General features: G+C 37.6%; 1 protein-coding gene across 6 annotated transcripts in view; it reads left to right on the top strand.

Moving 5' to 3' along the window:
- The window catches only part of UBR3 (ubiquitin protein ligase E3 component n-recognin 3), a 280,063-nt gene that overhangs the window by 175,225 nt on the left and 78,388 nt on the right, over positions 1-26,450 (top strand). For all 6 annotated transcript variants that reach the window (XM_058300669.2, XM_058300664.2, XM_058300668.2 and 3 more), the window contains 3 exons: positions 1,360-1,509; positions 7,679-7,812; positions 15,841-15,951. In XM_058300669.2, the coding sequence (XP_058156652.1) occupies positions 1,360-1,509; positions 7,679-7,812; positions 15,841-15,951 (395 nt within the window). The remainder of the gene's footprint in view (positions 1-1,359; positions 1,510-7,678; positions 7,813-15,840; positions 15,952-26,450) is intronic.

The following is a 26,450-nucleotide window of genomic DNA, read 5'->3' as shown; positions in this document are numbered from 1 at the left end:
TGTCTATTCATTCCCAGGAGGCACCGGGGACCTCCTGAGTGGGAAGCAGGCGCCCAACTGCCTGAGCCACATCCACTCCCTGCCAATGTCTTTTAAACATCTAAAAAATCACTTGTACTTCCCTGGTCTTTCTAATCCATTGTACTTATTTCTTTATCAGAATGGGCAGCATCACTGATCTTCATGAATTTATGGATTTTTATCTGAAAGTCATTATTGATTCAATATTTTATTTTTTCCTGTTAATGAAATTTCATCACCAGAGAATTGCTGTTATTTTCCATAGTAGTTGTGCTTTATTAATATATACTATAGTCATAACTATATTATTTTCCTATATAAATAAACATATTCTTGGTAGCTATTACTGCTGATATATAACTTCCAGAGTTTGGAGTAAGGGAGAAACATATTCTTGGTAGCTATTACTGCTGATATATAACTTCCAGAGTTTGGAGTAAGGGAGAAATAGTTCTTTCCTCTTTTATCTCCTAGTAAATACTATCATTCTTTCCAAGAGTTGCCATTTTATTATAAATTTCCTCTTGTCCCAAGTATGGTGAGGAGCTGCATAAAAACGACAGCTTCCCATTGAACTGAGGTGGATATCAGACCAGAGAAAGACTGGGACAAGTCCAGCTTGGCGAATAATGAACATTTGTTTAGAGGGCTTCACGTGGGGTCCTCATCCTTGATGGTAGGAGGAGAGACAGCATTTTCCCAGCTGGATTGTCAGCACTCACCACAAGGAGGGGGGTCTTTTATAATGCATGTTCACTTGCAGATGCAGAAGGCATGTGTGTAGGAGGGTGGGTAGCAGGACTTCTAAACAATGTAGTGTTACACGATTTACTGATCAGTCACCAGTTCACAACCAGTTCAGGAGGCTTGCCTTTTACCTAGGAATGGGTTTAGGAATGGGTTGCTGCCACTAGAAGGGGAAAGAACTGGAAGGGTGGGAGGAGAAAATGCAAAGTTGTGTATGCTACACCTCTCTAAGGTGCTTCAAGGGAAATTAAAACAACCACCCCATTCTTCCTTTAAAATGGTTACATGTTAAAGTTTTCTGTTCTGATACAAATATCTTTTCCTCTCTGTTATCAATTTTATATGTGAATAATGCAACAATAAAGAAGTTTATTTAACCATATATTCTTTCATTATATCAACTCTGCATTTTTTGCCCAACCTTTTCTGAATAAACATTTTACATTAGTAACATAATTTTTTTCATAGTTTTAAAATTTTTTTATTATACTGGTATTGAAATTCTAAATTAGTTGCACTTTTTTTCTCATATTTTCATTAAAGAGAGATTTTCTCTGCTAGAAATTAAGAGCTGTTACTTTTCCCCCTCAGACTCTCCTGAGACGGATATTCCTATGGAGATAACCACAGCAGAGCCCCAAGTTTCTGAGACAGTATATGACTGTGTTATTTGTGGACAGAGTGGCCCCTCCTCTGAAGATCGACCTACAGGATTGGTTGTATTGTTACAAGCATCCTCAGGTAAAATCAAAGTTAATATTTTTGATGGGAACATTTTAGAGCCGAAGTATATACAACAAACTAGTAAATATCTGTAGGAAGTGAAAGTTATATCTTTGTCTGTATAACTGTAGATCTATATAGGAAGGATCCATTTAGCAAAGATTCTCAATCTGGACATGAGTCTTGGGAGAAGCTCTAAACACAGATCCCTCTATACATTATGTACCTTTTATTTGTTGGTAAAGTGCGACTCATCATCATATCGTCATGTGTGGTGGTGATGGTGTATCATCAGTGCTAGGTGGTCAATACTGAGTTCAGCTTTTTAACAATCTAATTCTTCTAAATTCTGTAAGATTCTTAAGCCCAGAGATATTGGCAATTCATATATTTAAAATTATATAAGGTATGTTCAGGCAGCTCTGTCATTATTTTTTGGACTTTTGAAAGTAGTAATTCTTGAAACACCCTTTTAATTGGCATATTTGTCATTGAATATTAAAAAATATTTTTTAAAAATTTGAAGGTTTGGTCTGAATGCTGTCCACCCTTTCCCATAGCAAAGTATTTTGATATAGTAGTTATTCCTATAAACTGTAGTCTCCATGAATTTAATTCCTTTTTAATAGGAGTATATGTGAAGCAAAGAGAAAAGAGAATTCTTATATTTTTCTACAGAACATTTTTTTTAGGGTGTTTACTTGCTGAATTAGTATGGTAAAGTAAAAGAGTTATACATTAGAAGCTCCCCTGAATTCAGATGTAGGTATTATTTGACTTAATCTGGCATGTTCATTTCCTTTTTTATGTATAGAGAGAATATTGACTCCAAAGGGTTACTGTTTTCATTATGTAGTATACCATAGGCAAAATGGATATAATAGGTACCTGATAAATTAGTTCCTTCTCATCTTCTTGCCTAAAAAATGGAATTCATCTGGGAAATTCTGTTGTGGTACATTGGGAATAGAGCTCTCAAGACCAAAAATGCCTGTTAAAAAGGAAATACATGGGAGTATTGCCTACCTTTGCAGCTACTTTTCTTTTCTACTACTCTTAGGAAACCAGCTTATTTTGATTATTTCCACTTTCCAAAATCGTTATCATCACCAATTAATGTCTTGTTTTATTCATTCATTCATTCTGCAAATATTTACTGAGCACCTAGATGCCAGGCATTACTCTAGTAATAAAGCAAAATCCTTGCCCTAATTGAGCTTATGTTCTTCTTGTTTTAAATTTACATTTATTCATTATTTTGTATTTTAAAAATTGCTTTCATTTGTTACTTCATTTAATCCCTCTTAAACAATTTTGTATACTAGCTAAATCAATTAATATTAGATAATTCCACTAAACCATAGCTGTCAGAGACAGAAGGAAAAGAATAAGAAGCTAACATTAGAAAGCATTAAATCTCGAGTGATTTTAATTGGGAACTCTAGCAGGTGAAATCTTTAGCATTTCCTTCCTTTCCTTATGAGTCTCATCCATGCACTCATACCTTCCCCTTTTTTATTCCTCTTCTTTACTTTTGACTTTGTTAATTTTGATTCCTTTTTTCCTTTTTTTTTCCTTTTTGTATTATTCTAGAACATGAAAAATTTTAACTATACACTAAAGAGACTAGTAAAATAAATCCTATGCCCATCCCTCTTCAAAATGATTATAAATTATAATCTTAAATCATTTATTTCCTCCTCCTTTAATTATTTTGAAGCAAATGATTTCAAACACCATACCATTTGATCTGTAAATATTTCAGTGTTTCTATTTAAGAGAAAGAACATAGTTTTTTTTTTAAAGATTTATTTTATTTATCTCCAAAACCCCCCACCCCCTGTTGTCTGCTTTCTGTGTCCATTCGTTGTGTGTTCTTCTGTGTCTGCTTTGCATTCTTGTCAGGTGGCATTGGAAAACTGTCTTTTTGTTGCGTCATCTTGCTTTGTCAGCTCTCTGTGTGTAAGGTGCCATTCCTGGGCAGGCTGCACTTTTTTTGTGGGGGTGGCTCTCTTTAAAGGGCGCACTTCTTGTGCGTGGGGCACCCTGTATGGCATGGCACTCCTTGCGCACAACAGCATTGCACATGGGCCAGCGCACCACATGGGCCAGGAGGCCCTGGGTACCGAATCCTTGACCTCCTATATGGTAGGCAGACACTCTTCAGTTGAGCCACATCCACTTCCCTAACATAGTTTTTAAACATAATCACAATTATTCCTCAGTGAATTAATTCCTCAATGTCATCAAATACTGCCAGTGTTCTAAATTACCCACTTTCCTCTTATTTATTTGTTTTAATTTGTTTATAATTATAGGGTCCTCTTGTAGCTTTTTTTTTTTTTTTAGGAGGCACTGGGGATTGAACTTGGGACCTTGTATATGATAGACAGGTGCTCAACCGCTGAGCTACATCTGCTCTCCCTCTTGTAGTTTTTTTTTTATTAATAGGTTCTCGCTTCGCTACCTCTCTCTCAGTCCTCATACATTTTACTTTTTGAAGAATTTGGGTCACTGAAACATTGAGTCACTCCTTGGATTTTGCTGAATGCATCCCCATGGTCGTTTAACATGTTCCTTTGTCTCCTTTCTTTTCTCTCTCTTTGATATCTTAGAACCCATTGATTATTGTCTAGATTTGTCAGTTCATCAAGGATGGCAGATTCTCTTTCCTTCTTTCTTTATCAGATGAAATGCTTCTACAAAAGAAACTTCACTCATCAACTATTTGGTTACTGTGAGGTACAGATTGTACAGGAAAAGCAGGATATATGCTGTATTCCCTCCCTTTATTTGCTAGTGCTCAAAATAGTGAAATAGTGGTTCTTGATCATTTTCCAAAATTATTAATTAGTTCTTTTCATATCATTATGAGCTCGGTTGTAGTTTATAATCTTGTCAATGCTGAACTTAATGCATCTTCAAGTTGTCTCTTGAATCAAAAAAGATATAGAAAACACATAGCAAAATAGCAGAAGTCCTTCTTTATGCATAATTGCTTTAAATGTAAATGGATTAAATTTTCAAAATAAAAAGGAGATTTTGGTGGAGTGGATTAAAAAAACAAAACAAAACAACATGATCCAACTATATGTTGTTTACAGGAGACTCAAATAGATTGAATGTGGAAGGATGGAAAAAGATATTCTATGAAAAAATGTAACCAAAGGTTGCTGGAGTAGCTATTCTAATATCACACAAAATAGACTTTAAGACAAAAATTGTTATGAGATGAAGAAAGACATATATTGATAAAAGGGTCAGTCCATCAAGAAGCTATAGCAGCTAGAAATAAATATGTATCTAACAAAAGAGCCCCAAAATATATGAAACAAAACCTGACAGAATTGAAGAGAAATAGACAGTTCTATAATAATAGTTGGAGATTTCAGTACCCTATTTTCAACTATGAAGTACCTGGATCTAACATGTATTTATATGTATAGAATGCTTTACCTAACAGCAGGATACCCATTTTTCTCAATTGAACATGGACCATTTTCCAGGATACACCAAACGTTAGGCCACAAAACAAGTCTCAACAAATTTAAAAAGACTGAAACATTTGAAGAGCCTTCTCTAATCACAATGGGCATAAAATATAAATCTGTAACAGAAGGAAAACTGGAAATTCACATATATTTTGAAATTAAACAACACACTGTTAAACAACCAATTGGTCAAAGGAGAACTTACAAGTGAAGCTAGAAAATTCTAAAACCAATGAAAGCATTCCAAACCAACATACCAAAGCCTATGGGATGCAATAAAAAAACAGTTCTCATAGGGAAATTTGTAGCTGTGAAAACTACTGACAATAAAAAAGAAGAAGTATCCCAAATCAATAAACTAACTTTACATTTAAGGAACTAGAGAAAGCAAAGCATACTAAGCCCAGACTTAACAGAAGAAAGGAAATACTTAGATCAGAGTAGAGATAGATGAAATAGAGAATAGAGAAACAATAGGATCAACAAAACCAAAAATTGGTTCCTTGAAAAGATCAGCAAAATTGACAAACTTTTAGCTAAACTGACCAAGTAAAAATTGGCAGAATACTTAAATTATTAGACTATGAAATGAAAGTGGGGATCTACAGATCTTACAAAAGTAAATAGGATTATAATAGAATACTGTGGACAATTTACGCCAATGAATTATGTAACCTAGATGAAATGGACGAATTCCTAAAAACACACAAGCTACCAAAATTGACTCAGGAAGAGATAGAAAAACTCAATTTTTTAACATACAGTAAAGGGATTGAATCAGTAATAAAAACAAAATGAAACTTCCCAATAAAGAAAAGTCCAGAACCAGATGGCCTCACTGGTAAATTCTACCAAATATTTAAAGAAGACTTTAACACTAATCTTCAAACTATCCATACAAATAGAAGACAAGGGAACACTTTCTAACTCATTGTATGGGTCCAGCGTTACCCTGATACCAAGTCCAGATAAAGCCATTTTAGGAAAACTGTAAACCAATATCCCTAATGAATGTAGAAGCAAAATCCTCAACAAAATACTGGCAAGCTGAATCCAGAAACATATTAAGAACATTATGTATTATGACTAATTATATTTTAGTGGCTTGCATCCACCTACTTCTGTTTCTTCTTTGGCTGCTGCTGCTGTTCCCTCCAAAACTCGGGGCCCACAGTAATATGCCTGATTTACTCTTCCCTAATAGTGTCTCTTCCCAGCCTTATCAAGTCTTTTTGTAACATATGGTGCTATATGTTTGTACCCCCACTCCTTTTTTTGTGCTTAGATGTTTTACAATTTAAAAATCTTAATATTAGTTTTTTTCCTTTTGCCATATACTTATTTCCCCAGCTTTCTACTTTTAAAAGTTTCATAGCTACAGAAAAGTTGAATACTTTCCACCTATATGCACCAATTATTAACTTATTTCTACATTTACTTTTTATCTCCCTATTAATCCACACAAGTGAATTAATAATCTGCACACGTACCCACAAATGTAATTCTTTTTGGAAGAAAATTGCAGACATTATGGCATTTTATCCCTGTTTCCTCAGAACAAGGATATTCTTTTTATACAACCACTGCTACCGTTATACCCAAGAAACTTAATATTTATAAAAAATATCTAATATTCTGACTATATTCAAATTCTCCCAGTTACTCTCACAGTCTTTTTTATAGTGTGAAATTTTTTTTTCCTTTTTATTCAGGATTAAATAAGGATCATGCATCACATTTACTGGTCATTTCTTGTTAGTTGCATTTAATCTAGAACAATTTTTCCTGCACTGTTTTTAAATTTTTCTTCTATGGCATTGACAAATTTGAAGAGTACAGGTTGGTTATTCTGTACAATATCTCAGAATCTGGATTTGTGTGATTGTTCCCTTATTATTAAATTCAAGTTAAACATTTTTTGACAAGAGCGTAATTGATGCTCCTTCTCATTGCATCACATCCAGGGACTTGCATCGTCAGTTTGTCCCATTATTGATGATGCCAACCAAATTTGATCACTTGGTTCAGGTGGTAGATAATCTGTGGGATCTTACATTGAGATTCTACCCATTCACCCTTTTACTCGATGTTTCTTGCCTGAATCAGTTATGTTGGTGGTTGATAGTGATTTTCTATTACTTCTATGTAGTTGGTATGCTCCTCTGAAGAGCCTGCCCCTGCCCTACCTTTTTAAAGTATCATTGTGGACTCATGGATTCTTTTTATTATTCAATTTTTGATCATCAGCTTTCCTCAAATATGGCTACTTCATGTCCGTATGACCTGCCCTCCCCAGTGTTTGAATACTTCCTTGTTCTTTGTCATGCAAAATTCTAGGTTCACCTTATATTTTTTGCCAACCCTAGAATCAACTGTTTTTTCCAAGGAGCCCTGCTTCATTTTAGTGAGAAATGCTTTATTTAGAAATGAAGTTCGTTAATACCAAAGAGTCTAGGATTTTTCCATAAATAGGTTTAGTGAAGTTTCTATCCATCTTTCATAAAAAGTAAATATTGAAATATTTGAAACTTTATTTACTCTGTAGAAGAAAACTAGGATACTACTTTTTAGGTCTTTAAAAATATTTCTAATAGTTGAGAATTAGTTTAGCTTTTGGTAAATAACTCAGCTTTTCTTGGTTAATCAGGTCTATGTGTTGGTTATTTAATTAGCCCTTATCTCCATTGTTAATGTAGTTTTGGGGCAGTGCCGGGACAGCACTGAGCCAAAAAAGCTGCCAATCACTGAAGAGGAACAGATTTACCCTTGGGATACATGTGCAGCAGTTCATGATGTGAGGCTTTCATTATTACAGCGTTATTTTAAAGATGTAAGTACCCTTTTTACTGAATAGTATAATACTCTGCAAAATTAATGATTTTTTCCCCCTCCAAACAGAGTTTTATCTTACATGTTTTCTTCTACCAAAATGTCATTCTGATTTGAAATCTGGAAGTTTATTAGGAAAAAAATTACATATAGATAATAAAGAAATGGAAATATGTTAATATATAATTTTTGGTAATAAGTGTCATACTTATTTTTGTTTTAAATATCGTTTATGCAGTATGAATTCAGTTCAGTGGAATGATGTTTTGGCTCTAAAAACTTTAGGTACGGTATGAGTATTTTATGAAGATTTTTGCCTCTTTTACTTTTTTTTAAGCATATATAATAAAACCACATTAAGATGCTTTTAAAATATAAAGTAGAGACAATTTGATTCATGTCTTCTGTGGCTTCTGATTGTGAATTTGGTGGTTTTTGCCCCTTAGCTCTTTATATTGAGGGACTCTAGCTCAAAGCTTGTGGGAATACCTTTTTCAGTAGTAGCAGCATTGTTAATGTCTCTATAAAACTTGTATGCCACTTTTGCTGTCTCCTGGTAGACTATCAAAAGGGATTTCCTTTCACCTGTTTTTGTGTTTTGGCTCTGCTATATCTTGAATTAAATAAATGTATGATAAATAGCTGAAAATATTTAAAGTATTAAAAGTAAAGCGTTATTTTTAGTTAACTATATGAGATGATTGTCTTGGTAAATTTCCAGATAGAAATCCATTCTTGCCCATAATCTACTGGTTTAAGTGGAAGAAACTAGTAGATAGCTGGGAGAGAGAATACTTGATTAGAAGAAACAGTATCTGACCCAGTGATGATAAAAATAAGTTGTAGAGTCTGGTTCTGTAACAGGCCAGATGGAGGAGAAGATTTCTGGTGGAATTTGGAGGGATGTGGCTCTAGTTAGAGAAACATCATGTAGGTTGAAAAAATCCTAGACCAGATAAACTGGTATTTGATCCTGTTTGTATTTTTTCTTAGCAATGCAAGCCTGGGAAAACCCTTCATACACTCTAGAACTCAAGTTCCTTATCTTTAAAATAGGATCTATAATGGTTGTAAACCACCAGGTTGTGAAAATGAGGTGAAATTTCTTAAGATCATTTTGCACATAATAAAGATAGATTAAATATAAAGCTTTTAAATTTTTATATTAAAGTTCTCCCCTTTAGAAAGTCTGACAGTTTGACCTCCTAAGGCAGTTTGGGTTAGATAATGAGGACCATACTTCCATATATTTTCATAGGCTTTAATATGAAATTAAGGTAATTTCGAAAAAGCAACTTGTATGTTTGTGTGTACATACAACATGTATGTATAAATGTACAGTATATACACACATATTTTTCTGTGTTTTATCTTGGTTTGAATTTTTTATAGGATACAGGTATTAGTTTATTAATCATAAAGATGAATAAATATTTTCATTTTAAAGAAAATGAAATTATGCTAAGAAAATTTGCTGCCCCCTTTATTTATATTTTACTTTCTTGCCATAATTCTGGTTTTAATTTTATCATTTTGAATCACTTCAGAGTGAATGGGTTAAGATAAATCCCAAAACTGAATAGAAAAGAAAAAAATTTGATTCAAAGTATAACTCAGACCTAAGAGCATCATAATTTGGAAAGAGGAGATATCTAATAAAGGAGGAAAAGGTGGAATATCTGTCTTGCAGCAGAATAGTTATTCATTTCTAAAAAAGAAATACTTTATATGAAAAAGCCCTGAACTGAAACTTGGATCTTGGTCATGTTTCTCTTAGTGATTGTATGATTTTATTCTTACATCATTATTTTGTGAACTCTCATATATGTATATATATATGGCATATTCCCTGGATTGTTTGTCTCTAGAGGTCTAGAGCTAATTTTCATATTGGTTTTTTTTTTTTTAAAGATTTATTTTTATTTATTTAATTCCCCTCCCCTCCCCCGGTTGTCTGTTTTCTGTGTCTTTTTGCTGCGTCTTGTTTCTTTGTCCGCTTCTGTTGTCGTCAGCAGCACAGGAAGTGTGGGCGGCACCATTCCTCGGCAGGCTGCGCCCTCCTTTGCGCTGGGCGGCTCTCCTTATGGGTGCACTCCTTGCGCGTGGGGCTCCCCTACGCGGGGTACACCCCTGCGGGGCGCAGCACTCATTGCGCGCATCAGCACTGCGCATGGGCCAGCTCCACATGGGTCAAGGAGGCCCGGGGTTTGAACCGTGGACTTCCCATGTGGTAGACGGACTTCAGGGGCAAGCACGTGTTGTGTGTGTCATAGATGCTTAACGAAGTTCTTAATAAATTACTCTAGAATAGGATACCAGACTTTATGTAGCCATATTATACTGTGTAGAGCAGAAGAGCTATTATCAGTGGGCATGTATACTGATTAGAGAATTAAACTGTGTAGATTCTGTGCCTTTTAGATCAAATGCTTGCATTTCACAGAGTTGTTGTATTGAATTTTAGAGTACGTTTCTTATAGAAGCTAGGACTTTTACATGGGAGATTGCAGGAGTGGAGAAGAGAAGGAACCTGAGTTTTTAGTGTCAGATAGACTTGGGTTTGACCCTGAGTTATTCTGCTTATAGCTGAAACACTTTGATAAACTTTTCTTTCCTCGTTGTAAAAATGGGATAGCACTATTTACTGTACAAGGTTTTAATAAATATGAGGGTGTGAAGATTAAATATTAAGCCAAGTTGACACATTAGCCTAACCCATCACAACCATAGGAATTACTTAAAAAAAAAATTATTGGAGAAGTTGTAAGGTTTCAAAATAATCATATATGTATGGGAATGCTTTGTGGTATGCACAATTGTTTTGTAAAATACCTTGCTGTTTTGGTTACCAGTGGTTTTGTAATAACAAAAAAGATTGGGAATTGTGAGTCTTCCAACTTTATTCTTCTTTTTCAAGATGGCTTAGGATATTCAGGGCCCCTTACTCTTCCATATACATTTGATGATTGGCTTTCCCATTTCTGCAAAGAAGGGTGTTGGAATTTTAATTTTGATTGCATTGAACCTATAAATTGCTTTGGGTAATATTGCCATCATAATAATATTTAGACTTCCAATCCATGTAGCCAGAATATCCTTCCATTTATTTAGGTAGTCTTTAATTTCTATTGACATTGTTTTTGCAGTTTTCTGTGTATAAGTCCTCTACATCTTTGGTTAGATTTATTTCTAGATATTTGATTCTTTTAGTTGCTATTGTGAATGGAATTCTTTTCTTGAGTTCTTTTTCAGTTGTTCATTGCATGTATATAGAAACACTACTGTTTTTTGAGTGCTGATCTTTGCTGAATTTTGCTGAATTTGTTTATTAGCTCTAAGAGCTTTGTTGTTGAATTTTAAAGGATTTTTCTGTGTATACAATCATATCATTTGCAAATAGGGCAAGTTTTAGTTCTTCCTTTCCACTTTGGATGCCTTTTATTTCTTTTTCTTGTCTACTTGCTCTGGCAAGAACTTCCAGTATAGTCTCCTGTGGGCATCCTTGTTTTGTTCCTGATCTTAAAGGGAAAGCTTTCAATCTTTCACTATTAAGTAGGATTTTAGCTGTGGGTTTTTCCTGTATGCTGCTTATCATGTTGAGGTTTCCTTATATTCCTAGTATTCCATATATTTTTGTCAAGAAAGGGCGCTGTGTTTCATCAAATGCCTTTTCTGCATCAATTGAGATGATCATGTGTTTCCCCCCCTACATTCTGTTAATGTGGTATTACATTAATTGATTTTCTTCTTTTGAACCACTCTTACATACCAGGGATAAATCCCATTTGAACATGGTGTATAATTCTTTTAATATGCTGTTGGATCCAGTTTGCTAGTGTTTTTTGCTGTTGAGGATTTTTACATCTATGTTTATACAAGAATATTGGTCTGTAGTTTTCTTCTGATATCTTTATTAGACTTTGATATGAGGGTAATGTTGGCCTCATGGAATGAGTTAGGTAGTGTTCCCTCCTCTTCAATTTTTGGAAGAGTTGGAGCAGAATTTGAGTTAAGTTTTCTTAGAATATTTGGTAGAATTCCCCTTTGTAGTAATCTTGTTCTGGGCTTTTCTTTGTTGGGAGTTTTTTGTTTTTTAATATATGTTTTTTATTAGACAAGTTGTGAGCTTACAGAACAATCTTGCATAATGTGCAAAATTCCTATACCTTACCCCTCCATCAATACCTTACGTTGTTGTGGAACATTTGTTACAGGTTATAAAAGAACATCATCAGACTATTACCACTACTATTGTCTGTAGTGTACATTTGGTGTATTTTTTCCATACATCCCCTATTAATAACATCATGTATTAATATTGTACATTTGTTATAGTTCATGAGAGAACACTCTCATATTTGTACTGTTAACCATAGTTAATCTTCCACCACATGGTTCTCCATGTTATACACTCCCATTATTGGGAGATTTTTGATAACTGATTCAATCTGGGTACTAGTAATTGATTTGTTTAGATCTTCTATTTCTTCTTGGGTTGATGTAGGTACTTTGTGTTTGTCCATGTTGTCTAGGTTATCTAATTTATTGGCATGCAATTGTTCATAGTAGGGTTGGTAGTAATGTCCCCTATTTCATTTCTGATTTTTTTCTGTGTGTGTCCTCTCTTTTTTTTTTATCAGTCTAGCTAAAGGTTTGTCAATTTTGTTGATCTTTTTCAAAGAACCAACTTTTGGTTTTCCTGAATCTTTCTCTCTCTTTTTTTCTAGTTCATATCGCTCTCTTTTTTTTTTAAAGATTTATTTATTTATTTCTCTCTCTCTCCCCACCACCCCGGTCATCTGTTCTCTGTGTCTATTGCTGCGTCTTCTTTGTCTGCTTCTGTTGTTGTCAGCGGCCCGGGAATCTGTGTTTCTTTTTGTTGTGTCATCTTGTTGTGTCAGCTCTCCGTGTGGGCAGTGCCATGCCTGGGCAGGCTGCACTTGCTTTCGCACTGGGTGACTCTCCTTATGGGGCGCACTCCTTGCGTGTGGGGCTCCCCTACACGGGAGATACCCCTGAATGGCACAGCACTCCTTGCGCGCATGAACACTGCGCATGGGCCAGCTCCACACGGGTCAAGGAGGCCTGGGGTTTGAATCGTGGACCTCCCATGTGGTAGACGGACTCCCTAACCACTGGGCCAAGTCCGCCGCCCATATATCTTTAATCTTTGTTATTTTCTTCCTTCTGCTTGCTTTGAGTTTAGTTTGCTCTTCTTTTTCTAGTTCTTCCAGTTTTGAGGTTAAGTCTCTGATTTGAAGCCTTTCTTCTTTTTTAATGTAAGCATTTAGACTTATTAGTTTCCTCTCCATGGTGCTTTTGCTGCATCTCATGAGTTTTGGTGTGTTGTATTTTCATTTTCCTTCACCTCAAGATAATTTCCTAATTTCACTTCTTTTTTTTTTTTTTTTTTAAAGATTTATTTATTTATTTAATTTCCCCCCCTCCCCTGGTTGTCTGTTCTTGATGTCTATTTGCTGCGTCTTGTTTCTTTGTCCGCTTCTGTTGCCGTCAGCGGCTCGGGAAATGTGAGCGGTGCCATTCCTGGGCAGGCTGCTCTTTCTTTTCACGCTGGGCGGCTTTCCTCACAGGCGCACTCCTTGCGCGTGGGAGCCCCACGCGGGGGACACCCTTGCGTGGCACGGCACTCCTTGCGCGCATCAGCACTGCGCATGGCCAGCTCCACACGGGTCAAGGAGGCCCGGGATTTGAACCGCAGACCTCCCATGTGGTAGACGGACGCCCTAACCACTGGGCCAAAGTCCGTTTCCCTCCTAATTTCACTTCTGATTTCCTATTTAACCAATTGGTTGTTTAAGATTATGTTGTTTAATTTCCACATATTTGTGAATTTTTTTCCTCTGTTATTGATTTCTAGATTCATTCCATAGTGGTTAAAGAATATATATTATATGATTTCAGTATTTTTGAACAAATATTGTATTGTAATGCAATGTATGGTCTATACTGCAGAGTGATCCATGTGCACTTGAGCAGTGTGTATACACTTCTTACTGGGTGCAGTGTTCTATATATATCTGTTAGGTCTAGTTGGTTTCGTGTTACCATTCAAGTCCTATACTTCCTTATGGATCTTCTGACTAGAAGTCCTCTCTATTATTGAGAGTAGTGTGTTAAAATCTACTGTCAATGTAGAACTATGGATTTCTCCCTTCAAATCTGTCAATATTTACTTCATATATTTTGGGGCTCTGCTGTTATGTTTATAAATACTTGTAATTGTTACAGCTTCCTGTTGAATTGTCCCCTTTCACAGTATCTAATGACCATATTTGTCCTTCACAACTGTTTTTGACTTAAAGTCTATTTTATCCAATATTAGTATTGCCACCTCAGCTCTCTTTTGGTTACCACCTGTGTGCTTGTCCCCCCACCCCCATCTTTTAACCTTCAGCCTATTTGTATCTTTGAATTTTATCAGTATCATATAGTTGGGTCATGCTTTTTTACCCATTCTGCCAGTCTCTGCCTTTTGAATGGAGAATTTAATCCATTTACATTTAGAGTCAATACTGATTCAACAGGACTTTCTTCTGCCATTTTGCTATTTAGCCTTTGTAAGTCTTACACCTTTTTTGTCCCTTACCTCCATTTATGCCTGCTTTTATATTTTTTCGCTTTCTTGTGTGGCACCATATTTAATGCCTTCTCATTTCTATATGGATAAATTTTTCATCTGTTTTCCTTGTGTTTACCATAGGGTTAAAATTTAACATCCTAAATATATAACAGTTATATTTGGTTGATACCAATTTAACTTCAATAGCATGCACACTTTTCTTGTAGCCCTCTGTTCCCATTCATTTTTTATACTTGTTAACCACTTACATCTTTGTACATTGTATGTCCGAAAACCTAGATTTATCATTACTTTTTATGCATTTGCATTTTATCAACTCTAGGATGTAAAAAGTGGAGCTACATACCAAACAATACAATACTGTAGTACTAAATTTTATAATTACCCAAATGTTTATCTTTACCACAGGTCTTTACTTCTGTATGCTGTTTTGAACCACTGTCTAGTATCCTTTCCTTTCAGTCTGAAAATAGTGTGGCACCACTCCTGGGCAGGCTATGGTTTTGCGCAGGGTGGCTCTCTTTGTGCAGGGGCCACTCTTTGCGCAGGGGGTACCCTTATGCGGGGACATCCCTGAGTGGGCTGGCACTCTGTGCATGCAGCAGCACTGCGTATGGGCCAGCTCACCACACAAGCCAGGAGGCCCTGGTTATTGAACCTTTGGACCTCCTATATGGTAGGTGGATGCTCTATCTGTTGAGCCACATCAGCTTCCCAAGTTAAGTTTTTGACACATTGATTTTATGCTATTTGAGGGACATGGAACTGGAGATTTTTAGTTGGTATCTGAATGTTTGTATTTAGCAATTAGGCAAGAGATCCAGGATTACAGCATAGTTGAAATTACTGATTAAATGGTTCAGAGAGGATAGTTATAATGAAAAGAGAGCAATGCTAAGAATGTACCCTTGAGGAATGTAATATTGAAGAGCCCGTCAAGAAAGAAAAGTGTTGGAAGGAGGCTCAGGAAAAATAGTTATGGAGATAGGAGGGGGGAAACCAAGAGAGCATAGCATCATAGAAGCCTGGAAGAGGTAGGCATTTCTGGAAGGAAGTTGGTAATGTGAAATGTCACAGAGAGATTAAGTACTGTTGAACAGGTAAAATAATAGCACTACAGTTTACACTGAAGTACAGTATAATATTGAGATCTTATATTTTATGGGGTAGGATAAAGGCTAATTCATAATTTTTATTCTCTTTTATTATGAACATAGAAATTTGGGAGTTAAAACTTTATGGCATTCCTATTTTAAAGATATTGCCTTAGGCCTATGTAGTTTGTTACTTTATATCACAATAATTAAATCTCCCTATTAGTATAACGATGAAAAATCACATTGAGGTTTATATGGATGTATTTAGATGTGTTTGACATCTTTAAAATTAATTATATTACATCTAGTTTGTTTTTGTTTTGTTTTAAAGAGTTCCTGTCTCTTGGCAGTATCAATTGGCTGGGAAGGAGGTGTTTATGTACAAACCTGTGGCCACACTTTACACATAGATTGTCATAAATCTTACATGGAATCATTACGGGTAAGTTCATTGGAAAAACTTTTTAATGTTTATCTATCTTTCTAGGTGTTAAATCTTTTGAACATAAACATCCAACTCCAGCTTATCATCGTGGGTTATTTTGAGCTGTCTAGCTAGTACCTTAGCCTCACAGTTCCTTGACCTGGTCAACTTCAGGGGTTCTCTCCCCTCCCTTTCCCTCCCCTCCCCTCCTCTTCTCTTCCTCCTTCCTTCCTCTCCCTCTATATTAGTCAGGGTTCTCTAGGGAAACAGAATCAACAAGGGATATCTGTCGATACTAAGAGGTTTTTCAGAGTCTCTCACGCAGCCATGGGAGCACAAGTCCAGGTTCTGCAGGCAGGCTGCAACCAGGAGCTCCAATGAAAGTCCCAGAGTTCTGGGAGATGTTGGCTGTCCAAACACAAGCTGGGAAATTCTCTCTCAATGCTGAAATCACTTTGCCTTTTAAGGGATTCAACTGATTGGATAAAATATCACACATTGCTGATGGCAATCTCCCTGATTGATGTAATTATAATCAGCTATCTATGATTTACCACTGCAGTAAAGTCAATGGGGACTAAAGTCCATAAATGCCTTGTATTACAGTTAGCCCAGTGCTTGCTTGACCGAACAACTGGGCACAATTACCTGGCCGAGCTGACACAATAGCCTAACCATCACACCTTCCTTCCTCTCCTTCTCTCTCCCATCCATTACAGAAGTTGTGAATTTACAAAACAAAACAATCATGCACAAAAACGCTTCACCACCACACCACACCATCATGGAACATCTGTTACAGATTGTGAGATAACATCAAGAGACTATATTACCAGTAACTATGGCATACATTTGGTATATTTATTCCATAACCCCCTATTATTAATATAGTACATCTTTGGCATTGATGCAAGAATATTACAGTATTCCTGTTAACTGTAGTCCATAGGTTACATTAATTGTGTTTTTCCCATACTTCTCCACATTCCTACCACCCTGTATTAGTGACGTACAACTGTTCTTGTTCACAAAAGAACTTTCTTAATTTGTACTATTAACCACAAGTCTCATCTACCTCTGGATTCACTGTGTTATTCAGTCCCGAGATTATTCTTTAGCTTTCTGTCAATTGACATTTACATCCCTTGATTACCCTTTTCAGCTACAATCCTATTTATAAACCAGCTGCTACTCACTATAATTTGTTACCATCAACTCTGTCCATTTCCACACATTTACAGTCAAGTTAATTAAAACTTCTACATACATTAAGCATCAGTACTCCTTCACAGCCTCCTCTTATTGCCTAATAACTATAGTCTAGGTTTTAAATACATGCATTTATTCTTAGTATTTAATTCATAATAATGAGACCCTGTAATATTTGTCCTTTCGTGTCTGGCTTATTTCACTTAGGATAATGTCTTCAAGATTCATCCAGGTTATCGTGTGTCCCAATTTCATTTCTTCTTACTGCAGCATGGTATTCCATCGTGTGTATTTACCACATTTTGTTTATTCATTCACTGGTTGATGGACACTTGGGTTATTTCTGTCTGTTGACAATTGTGAATAATGCTGTTATGAACATTGGTGTGCAGAAGTCTGTTTGTGTCATAGTTTTAGTTCTTCTGGATATATTCCTGGTAGAGGAATTGTTGGATCATATGGCAGTTCTATATTTAGCTTCCTGAGGAATTGCCAAACTGTCTTTCACAGAGACTGCACCATTTTACAATCCCACCAACAGTGAAGGAGTCTTCCTATTTCTCCACATCCTTTCTAGCACTTACTGTTTTCTGTTTGTTTTTTTTTTAATACTCACTGTTTTGTGTGTTGTGAGATATCTCATTGTTGTTTTGATTTGCGTATCCCTAATACCTAGTGATATTGAACATTTTTTCATGTGCTTTTTGGTCATTTGTAGTAACCTTTGGAGAAATGTTTATTTAAGTCTTTTTGCCCTTTTTAAAATTGGATTGCTTGCTCTTTTATGGTTAGTTGTATAATCTCTTTATATAGAATGGAAATCAAACCCTTATCAGATACATAGTTATCAAATATTTTCTCCCATTGAGTGGGCTATCTTTTCACCTTCTTGATAAAGTCATTTGAATCACAAAAAGTGTTTAAGTTTGAGGAAGTCCCATTTATCCTTGTTTTCTTTCATTGCTTTTGCTTTCCATGTAAGGTTTAAGAATGTGTCACCTACCACCAAGTCTTAAAGATGTTTTCCTACATTTTCTTGTGGCAGCATTATGGTTCTAGCTTTTATATTTAGGTCTTTGGTCCATTTTGAATTAATTTTTGTATCAGGTGTGAGGTACAGGTCTTCTTTCTTTCTTTTGGCTGTGGCTATGTAGTTTTCCCAGCACCAGTTGTTGAATAGACTGTTCTTACCCACCTGGGTGGGTTTGATAAGCTTGTCAAAAATCACTTGATCATAGATGTGAGGGTCTGTTTCTGAACAATCAGTTTGGTTCTTTTGGCCTATATGTCTGTCTTTATGCCAGTACCATACTGTTTTACACTGTAGCTAGGTAATATGATTTAAAATCTGTAAATGAGAGTCCTCCAACTTTGTTTTTTTCTTTTTAAGATGTTTCTGGCTATTCAGGACTGGTTACTTTTCCAAACACAATTTGATAATTTTGTTTTCCATTTGTTTATAAAATGCTGGTGGAATTTTTATTGGGATTGCATTGAATTTGTATATCAGTCTGAGTAGAATTGACATCTTAATGATATTTAGTCTTCCAATCCATGAGCATGGGATGTTCTTCCCATTTTTTTTAGGTCTTCTTAAAATTCTTTTAGCAATGCATTGTAGTTTTTTGAATACAAGTGCTTTACATCCTTGGTTAAGTTTTTTTTGTTTTTTTTTAAAGATTTATTTTTAAAAATTTATTTCTCTCCTCTTCCCCTTTCCCCCAGGTGTCTGCTCTCTCTGTCCATTCGCTGTGTGTTCTTCTGTGACTGCTTCTATCCTTATCAGTGGCACCGGGAATCTGTGTTTCTTTTTGTTGTGTCATCTTGTTGTGTCAGCTCTCTGTGTGTGCGGCACCATTCTTGGGCAGGCTGCACTTTCTTTCGCACTGGGCAGCTCTCCTTACGGGGTGTACTCCTTGCACGGGGGGCTCCCCTATGCGGGGGACACCCCTACATGGGGGACACCCCTGCATGGCACGGCACTCCTTGTGTACATCAGCACTGCATGTGGGCCGGCTCTACATGGGTCACGGAGGCCCGGGGTTTAACTGCAAACATCCCATGTGGTAGGTGAACGCCCTATCCATTGGGCCAAGTCCACTTCCCCGTTGAGGTTTTCTGTTTCTTCTAGGGTTAGTGTGGATTGCTCATATGTTCCTAGGAATTTTTCCATTTCATCTACATTGTCTAGTTGTTTTTTTTTTGGCATATTGTTCTTCATAGTATCCTCTTATCTCTTTTATTTCTTCAGTGTCAGCAGTAATGTCCCCATTTTCATTTTTTATTTTATTTGCTTCTTCTCTCTTTTTTTCTTTGTCAGTCTAGCTAAGGGTTTGTCAATTTTGTTAATCTTCTAGAAGAACCAACTTTTGGTTTTGTTAATTCTAATTTTTTTTGTTCTCATTTTCATTTATTTCTGCTCTGACCTTTGTTATTTCATTCCTTCTGCTTGCTTTGGGAATGGTGTGCTGGGTTTTTTTCCTAGTTCCTTCAGACATGTAGTTAGGTCATTGATTTTAGCTCTTCTTTTTTAATGTAAACATTGAGGGCTATAAATTTCCTTTCAGCACTGCCTTTGCAGTGTCCCATAGATTTTGATATGTTGTGTTCCTTTTTTCATTCACTGCAAAATACTTGCTGATTTGCTGGCAGTTTCTTCTTTGGTTCACTGATTATTTAAGAGGATGTTGTTTAATCTCCATATATTAATATTTGTGAATTTTCCCATTTTCTACCACTTGTTGATTTCAAATTTTATTCATTATGATCAGAGAATCTTATTTAATTTGGCAAGATATGCTTTGTGACCCAATACGTGGTCTATCCTGGAGAAAGATTCATGAGCACTTGTGAAGAATGTATGTCCTGCTGTTTTGGGGTACAACGTTCTGTATATGTTTATTATTAGGTTTAGTCCACTTATTATCCATTGTATCACTCAGGTCCTCTGTTTCCTTATTGATCCTCTGCCCAAATATTCTGTCCAATGCTGAGAGTAGTGTATTGAAGTCCCCAACTATTATATTAGAGGTAATCTATTTCTCCCTTCAGTTTTACCGTTGTTTACCTCATGTAGCTTGGGACAACCTATTTGGGTACACTTGTATTTATGATTATTATTTCTTCCTGGTGAATTGCCCTTTTTATTAAATATAATGTCCTTCTTTAATAACAGTTTTTCTTATGAAGTCTATTTCATCTAATATAAGTATTGATATCTTATAATAAAATAATAATTCCAGCATTTTTTTGTTTACTACATGCATGGAATATCCTTTTTCCTGTCTTTTGCTTTCAATCTATTGGGTGTCTCTATTAGTCAGTTAAAGGGGTGCTAATGCAAAGTACCAGAAACCTTTTGGGTTTTTATAAAGGGTATTTATTTGGGTTAGAAGTTTCCAGTCACAAGGCCATAAAGTGTAAATTATGTCTCTCACTAGTGCCTATTACCTAGTGTTGGAGCAGTATGGCTGCTGGTCTCTGTGAGGGTTCTGCCTTTCTTCCTCCTAGGGCTCTGTGGTCCTAGCTCCTTCTCAGCTGTAGGCAGGATAAAGCTTGTCTCTCTCCCTGGGGCTCACTTCTTTCTGGGCTCAGCTGCTCTGCTCTCTTCACAAGGTCAGCTATAGACTATCAGGTGAATGGCTCGTCTCCCTTCCCAAGACCTCTGCCATGTCTAATAGAGTCTTCTCTAGTCCTCTGTGTTCTTCTCCTGTGTGTTTACTTCCTGGGGTTCCAGCATCAAAAACTCCAGCACTCTCCTCTGCCATATTGTTTTCTCTTACTGATGTGGCCAATCAAAGCCCTAATCATAATTTAATCAAGTAAAAGTGAAACCTCTGAAGTTAATACAATCTAATTTGCCCAGAGGAACAAGCCAATTTACAAATGTAATCCAATATCTATTTTTGAAATTCATAAACAATATCAAACTGCTCCATGTCATGTAGACAGCATATAGATGGGGCATATTTTCTTTTCCATTCCACCAGTCTGTGTCTTTTGAATGGGGAGATGAATCCCTTCATATTCAATGTTTTTACTCTAAAGGCTGTTCTTATTTCACCCATTTTGATCTTTGAGTTTTATCTGTCTTATTTTATTTTCACCACTCTTTTGACACTTTTAGTTACTTAAGCTGATATAATCTTGTTTTTTAAAGATGTATTTATTTATTTTTCCTTCTTCCCCTCCCTGCCCCCACCCTTCTGTTTTTGCTGTCTGTGTCTATTCACTGTGTGGTCTTCTGTATCTATTTATTTTTGTCTTCTCTTTTTCACTTTTTCTCCTCTAGGATTCACTGGGATTTGATCCTGGGGACCTCTGATGTGGAGAGAGGTTCCCTGTCAGCTGTACCACCTCAGTTCCTGGTTTCTACTGAGCTTCATTTTGACTCTCCCCTTTGCTTCTCTTTTGTTGTGTCATCATCTTGCTTTGTGACTCACTTGTGCGGGCATTGGCTCACCGCATGGACACTTGCCTCACCATGTGGGCACTGCCTTGCCGTGCAGGCATGCTTTCTCTTCTTTTTCACCAGGAGGCCCTAGGAATGAAACCCAGGTCCTCCCATATGGTAGGTGGAAGTCCTATCACTTGAGCCACATCTGTTTCCCACTGATGTAATCTTTATTTCTAGACTCTCTTCCAAACCCCTCTCTTCTGTCTTTTCTTTTCAGGCTGTAGCACTCCCTTTAGTATTTCCTGCAAAGCTGGTCTCTTGGTTATAAACTTTCTCAGTTTCTGTTCATCTGTGAATATTCTAAACCTATCCTCATTTTTGAAAGACAGTCTTGCTGGATATAAGGTTCTTGGCTGGCAGGTTTTCTCTTTCAATACTCAAATTATATCATACCAGTGCCCTCTTGCCTCCATAGTTTATGATGAGAATTCAGAACCTTAACTCATTGGGCATCCCTTGTATGTATGGGGCATGAAATTTGCTGCTCTCAAAATTCTCTCTTCGTCTTTGGCATTTGACATTCTGATTAGTATGTGTCTCAGAATTGGTCTATTTGGATATATTTGGATGGGAGTTCCTTGTGCTTCTTGGACATGAATGTCTATATTCTTCAATAGGGTTGTGAAATTTTCTACCATTATTTCTTCAAATATTACTTCTGCCACTTTTCCCTTCTCTTCTTCTTCTGGGACATCCATGACATGTATGTTTACACATTTCTTGCTGTCATTTAGTTCCCTGTGACCCTGTTCAATTTTTTCCATTCTTTTATTTGTTCTTTTGTATGTTTGCCTTTGGAGGCTATGTCTTCAAGCTCACTGATCCATTTTTCTGTCTCCTCAGATCTGTTGTTCTATGCCTCCAATGCTTTTTGTTTGTTTGTTTTGAGGTACCAGGGCTGGGAATTGAACCCAGGACCTAGTATGTGGGAAGCCAGTGCTCAACCATTGAACCACATCAGCTCCCCTCCAATTTTTTTTTTAAGATTTATCTGTTATTTATTTCTACCCTGCCTCCTTGTTGTTTGCACTTGCTCTCTGCTCTCTCTGTGCTCTTTGTGTCTGCTTGTCTCCTTTTAGAAGGCATCAGAAATCGAACCCAAGACCTCCCCTGTGGGAGGGAGGTGCCTAATGGCTTGAGCCACATGCATTCCCTGCTTGTTGTATCTTCTTGTTGGGTCAGCTTGTTGTGTCAACTCACCACACTAGCCCATTGCTTCAGCTCCCTATCTTGTTCATCTTCTTTAGAAGGCACTGGGAGCCAAACACAGGACCTCCAGTGTGGGAGGTAGACACCCAACTGCTTGAGCCACCTGCTCCCAATGTATTTTTTTTTGGTCTGGTTGCATTATCATCTTTTTGGTGCATCACTTTGGTGTGCAGGGGCCTGCACCTCACTATGTGGGTCTGGGATGCCTTTTTTTTTTTTAAAACCAGAAGGTCCCAGGGATTTAACCCAGGTCCTCCATATGGTAAATGGGAGCACAGTTGCTTGAGCCGCAGCCATTTCCCCTCAGTATTTTTAAAATTAATTTATTATGCCTTTCATTCCCATAAGATCTGCTGTTTTTCTATGTAGGTTTTAAAATTCTTCTTTGTGCTCACCTATTGTCTTCTTAATATCCTTAATCTTTTAGCCATCTCATTGACTTTATTAAGATTTGTTTGAACATTTGCAATTAGTTGTCTCATTTCCTTTATGTCATTGGGAGGCTTTTCTTGTTTCTTTGGGCCATATCCTCCTGCTTTTTGGTATGGACTGTATTTTTTTGTTGATGTCTTGGCATCTGGCTTAGAAGATGTATTTATTCTGGGTGCTGTTTCTCTCTTTAGTTTAGGACTTTCTAGGCCTTTCTCCCTTGCTGGTTGTGTAGTTGGAGCCGAGAATGTAGTTGGTTCTGTAACCTGGATGTAGTTGGTACTGTAAGCTGTGGAAGCTGAAGCTGCCCTTGTTTCCCCAGGAACCAAAGAAGATTTTCCTACCTACCTCCTCCACCAGGAGTAGTGACAGAGCTGTAGCCATGTGTAACAATCCAAGTTGTGCAGGCCAAAACTGTCTGTATTTGACCTGAAAGACTGACAAAATTTCACATCCCTTCTTCCCTTCCAGGGGTGGGGATAGAGCTGCAGATGTGGGCAACAGTCTGTGCATTGCAGGTCCAATATGTCCGCATTTGGTCAGATTGACTGTTACACCAGCCCCTTCCTCCCCTGCCAGGTGAGGGGATGGATGCTCTGGAGTGCCCAATAGTCTAATCTGTGTAGGCCAAATGCACCTCCAGTTGCCCTAGAGGCTGTGGGAGTACTGTCCCTTCTGTCCTTTAGGGGTTGGGGATGGAACCACAGGTGCCCAATACTTCAGTCTTTGTAGGTCAAAAGTGCCTCATGTTGCCTGGAGAAACTGAGAAGACACCATCTCTCTTCTTTCCTATTGGTGGGTGGGGGTGGAACCACACATATCCACCAGTCTAGTCCATGCAGGTCGAAAGTGCCTGCCATTGCCTGGAAAGGCTGAGGAAACACAGCTCCCCTCCTATCCTACATGGGGGTGGGGACAGAACTGCAAGTGTCTGACTATTCAGTGTCTGTGGTCTAAAAGCACCTGCAGTTACCCAGAGAGGCTGGGGAAACACCACCCCCCTCTTGCCCTGTTGGAGGTGGAGGTGGAGCCACAGGTGCCCAACAGCCAAGTTCATGCAGGCTAATAATGCCTGCAGCTGCCCAGATAGGCTGAGAAAACACCAGCCCCCTCCTTTTCTATGGGGGGATTGTGGGGATGGAGATGGAATTGAAGGCACTCAACAAACCAGTTGGTGCAGGCTGAAAGCATCTGCAATTGCCCGGAGAGGCAGAGGAAACACAGCTCCCTTCTTATCTTATTGAGGTGTGGGGATGGAGCTACAGGTGTCCAAGTATCCAGTCTGTGCAGGCCAAAAGCCCCTGCGGTGGCCCAGAGAGGCTGAAGAAACACCAGCCCCTTCCTTTCAAATGGGGGTGGAGGGGTGGAGATAGTATTGAAGATGCTCAATAAACCAGTTTGTGTGGACCAAAAGCACCTGCAGCTGCCCAGAGAGACTGAGGAAACACAGCTTCTCTCCTATGAGGGGTGCATGGATGGAGCCCCAGTGTCCAACTATTCAGTCTATGCCAGCTTACAGTGCCTACAGTTACCTGGAGAGTCTGGTGCTGGTCCTGCCAGCTTCCTCCCTGCTGGAGGTGGAGCCGGAGCCTAGGCTAGGGCTGCAATCTGATCTGGGTGGAAAAAGACCAGTCCCTGTCATGCCCTGCTTCCTGTCATGCCAGGGGCAGAGTTAAAATGGCAGCTGCTGGCCTCTTTCTGATTTGGACATGTTCAAACTTTAGCTATTGTTAGGATTATACTTTACCCAGCCAAATTTATTCATCAGTAACTGAAGTCAGTGGCCAATTGTCTCTTTCTCCCCCATTTTTTGGAAATGGAGCTTCCAACTCCAGCCACGGAATAGCTCCCAAGGTGTCTTGTGCCATCAGTGGAGGACTGGTACTTGCCTCCACAGTGTGGAATGCTCTATTCACACATCTTCACTGCAGATGGGAAGTCTCCTTCTTTCATTCTTTCAAGGATGTTGCAGTATGCTCTTCTGATCTCCTGGGCCCCCCAAACAGGTGTTTTAGATAGCTCTGGGTGATTATTAACTGCCCTGTAGGACAAGCTGACTCTTGGAGCTCCATACCCCTCCACTATCTTGTCCCTTCCCCAGTTTTTCCCTTCCTTCCTCCCTCCCTCCCTCCCTCCCTTCTTCTTTCTCTCTTTCTTTCCTCTCTTTCTCTCTCCCTCTCTCCCTCTCTCCCTCTCTCTCTCCTTCTCTTTAGCAACTTACTTCGATGGCTGTAATTTAGATCTTGCCTGTATTGTTTAGTACTCTCTTAGCTTTGAGATATTAATGTCATATTATATCATCTTATTATCTGACTATCTTTCAGATTCTTATTTGCAATGTCACCAGTGTGTCTTGCTTCCTTTAAGATCTCTAGTCCTTTAACCCTTTTGCATTTTTCCTAGTACAATAGGTTTTTCCTAACCTCACTTTATTCTATTTTATCCTTTCTACTCTTATTATCAGGTATTTAAGCTTTTTCCTTTAATCTTAGATCCAGGCAGCTAGCCCTGCTTGAGAAAATCATGTAACTAAGTGAATTGGTCCCACCAGTTCATGGTTTCCAGTATCAGTGTCTTTAGACTAGAGTCATGGGCTGTAAATATTACTTTTCAATTCATTTACCTGCCTTTGATCAGTGTCCTCTCAATTCTGCTCAGCAACTTTTCTAAACCTTTGCCTTCCCCATCCTATATCTTAGTTTAAATCCTAAGATCCCTGTCCTCTCACCAAATTATGTCTCTTCCTATGTCACAAAAACAAAACAAAACAAAACAAAAAACCCACAATGGCTCTGTTACACATTACTAGCTTCCTAACTTTGTGTTTCAGTTCCCTGATAAATGACTCAGCATCCCTCTTAATCCTTTCTTCTACTCTTAGAGGAAGCAGAAGATTATCCCTCTTCTGTCTGTGTTCTCATATTTCTTTCACCCAAGAACCTCAGAGGCTTTGATCATGAACAGTTAACCTCTTTTTCTTCTGAATCTTCAGTTTTTCTGCCCCTGTCTTTTCTTCTCAATTCATAAAGATGTTTAAGTTTCTCCCATTCAAAATTCTTTCCTTTGACCCCACATTCCCCTTTATCTGCAGTCTTCTCTTTCTCCTTTTAGTCTCAGCTCAATTCTTAAAAGCTTGGTCTACTGTATTCCCAGGTTCCTAATTCAGAAGCAGAGTTTTTCTTCTTAGTCCTCAACTCTGACATTCAGGCACTTA

Source organism: Dasypus novemcinctus, chromosome 7 (genome assembly GCF_030445035.2).
Source record: "Dasypus novemcinctus isolate mDasNov1 chromosome 7, mDasNov1.1.hap2, whole genome shotgun sequence".
NCBI classification, from domain to species: Eukaryota; Metazoa; Chordata; class Mammalia; order Cingulata; family Dasypodidae; genus Dasypus; species Dasypus novemcinctus.
Note: the sequence above shows the minus strand (reverse complement) of the source record. Positions and strands in the feature narration are given on the sequence as shown.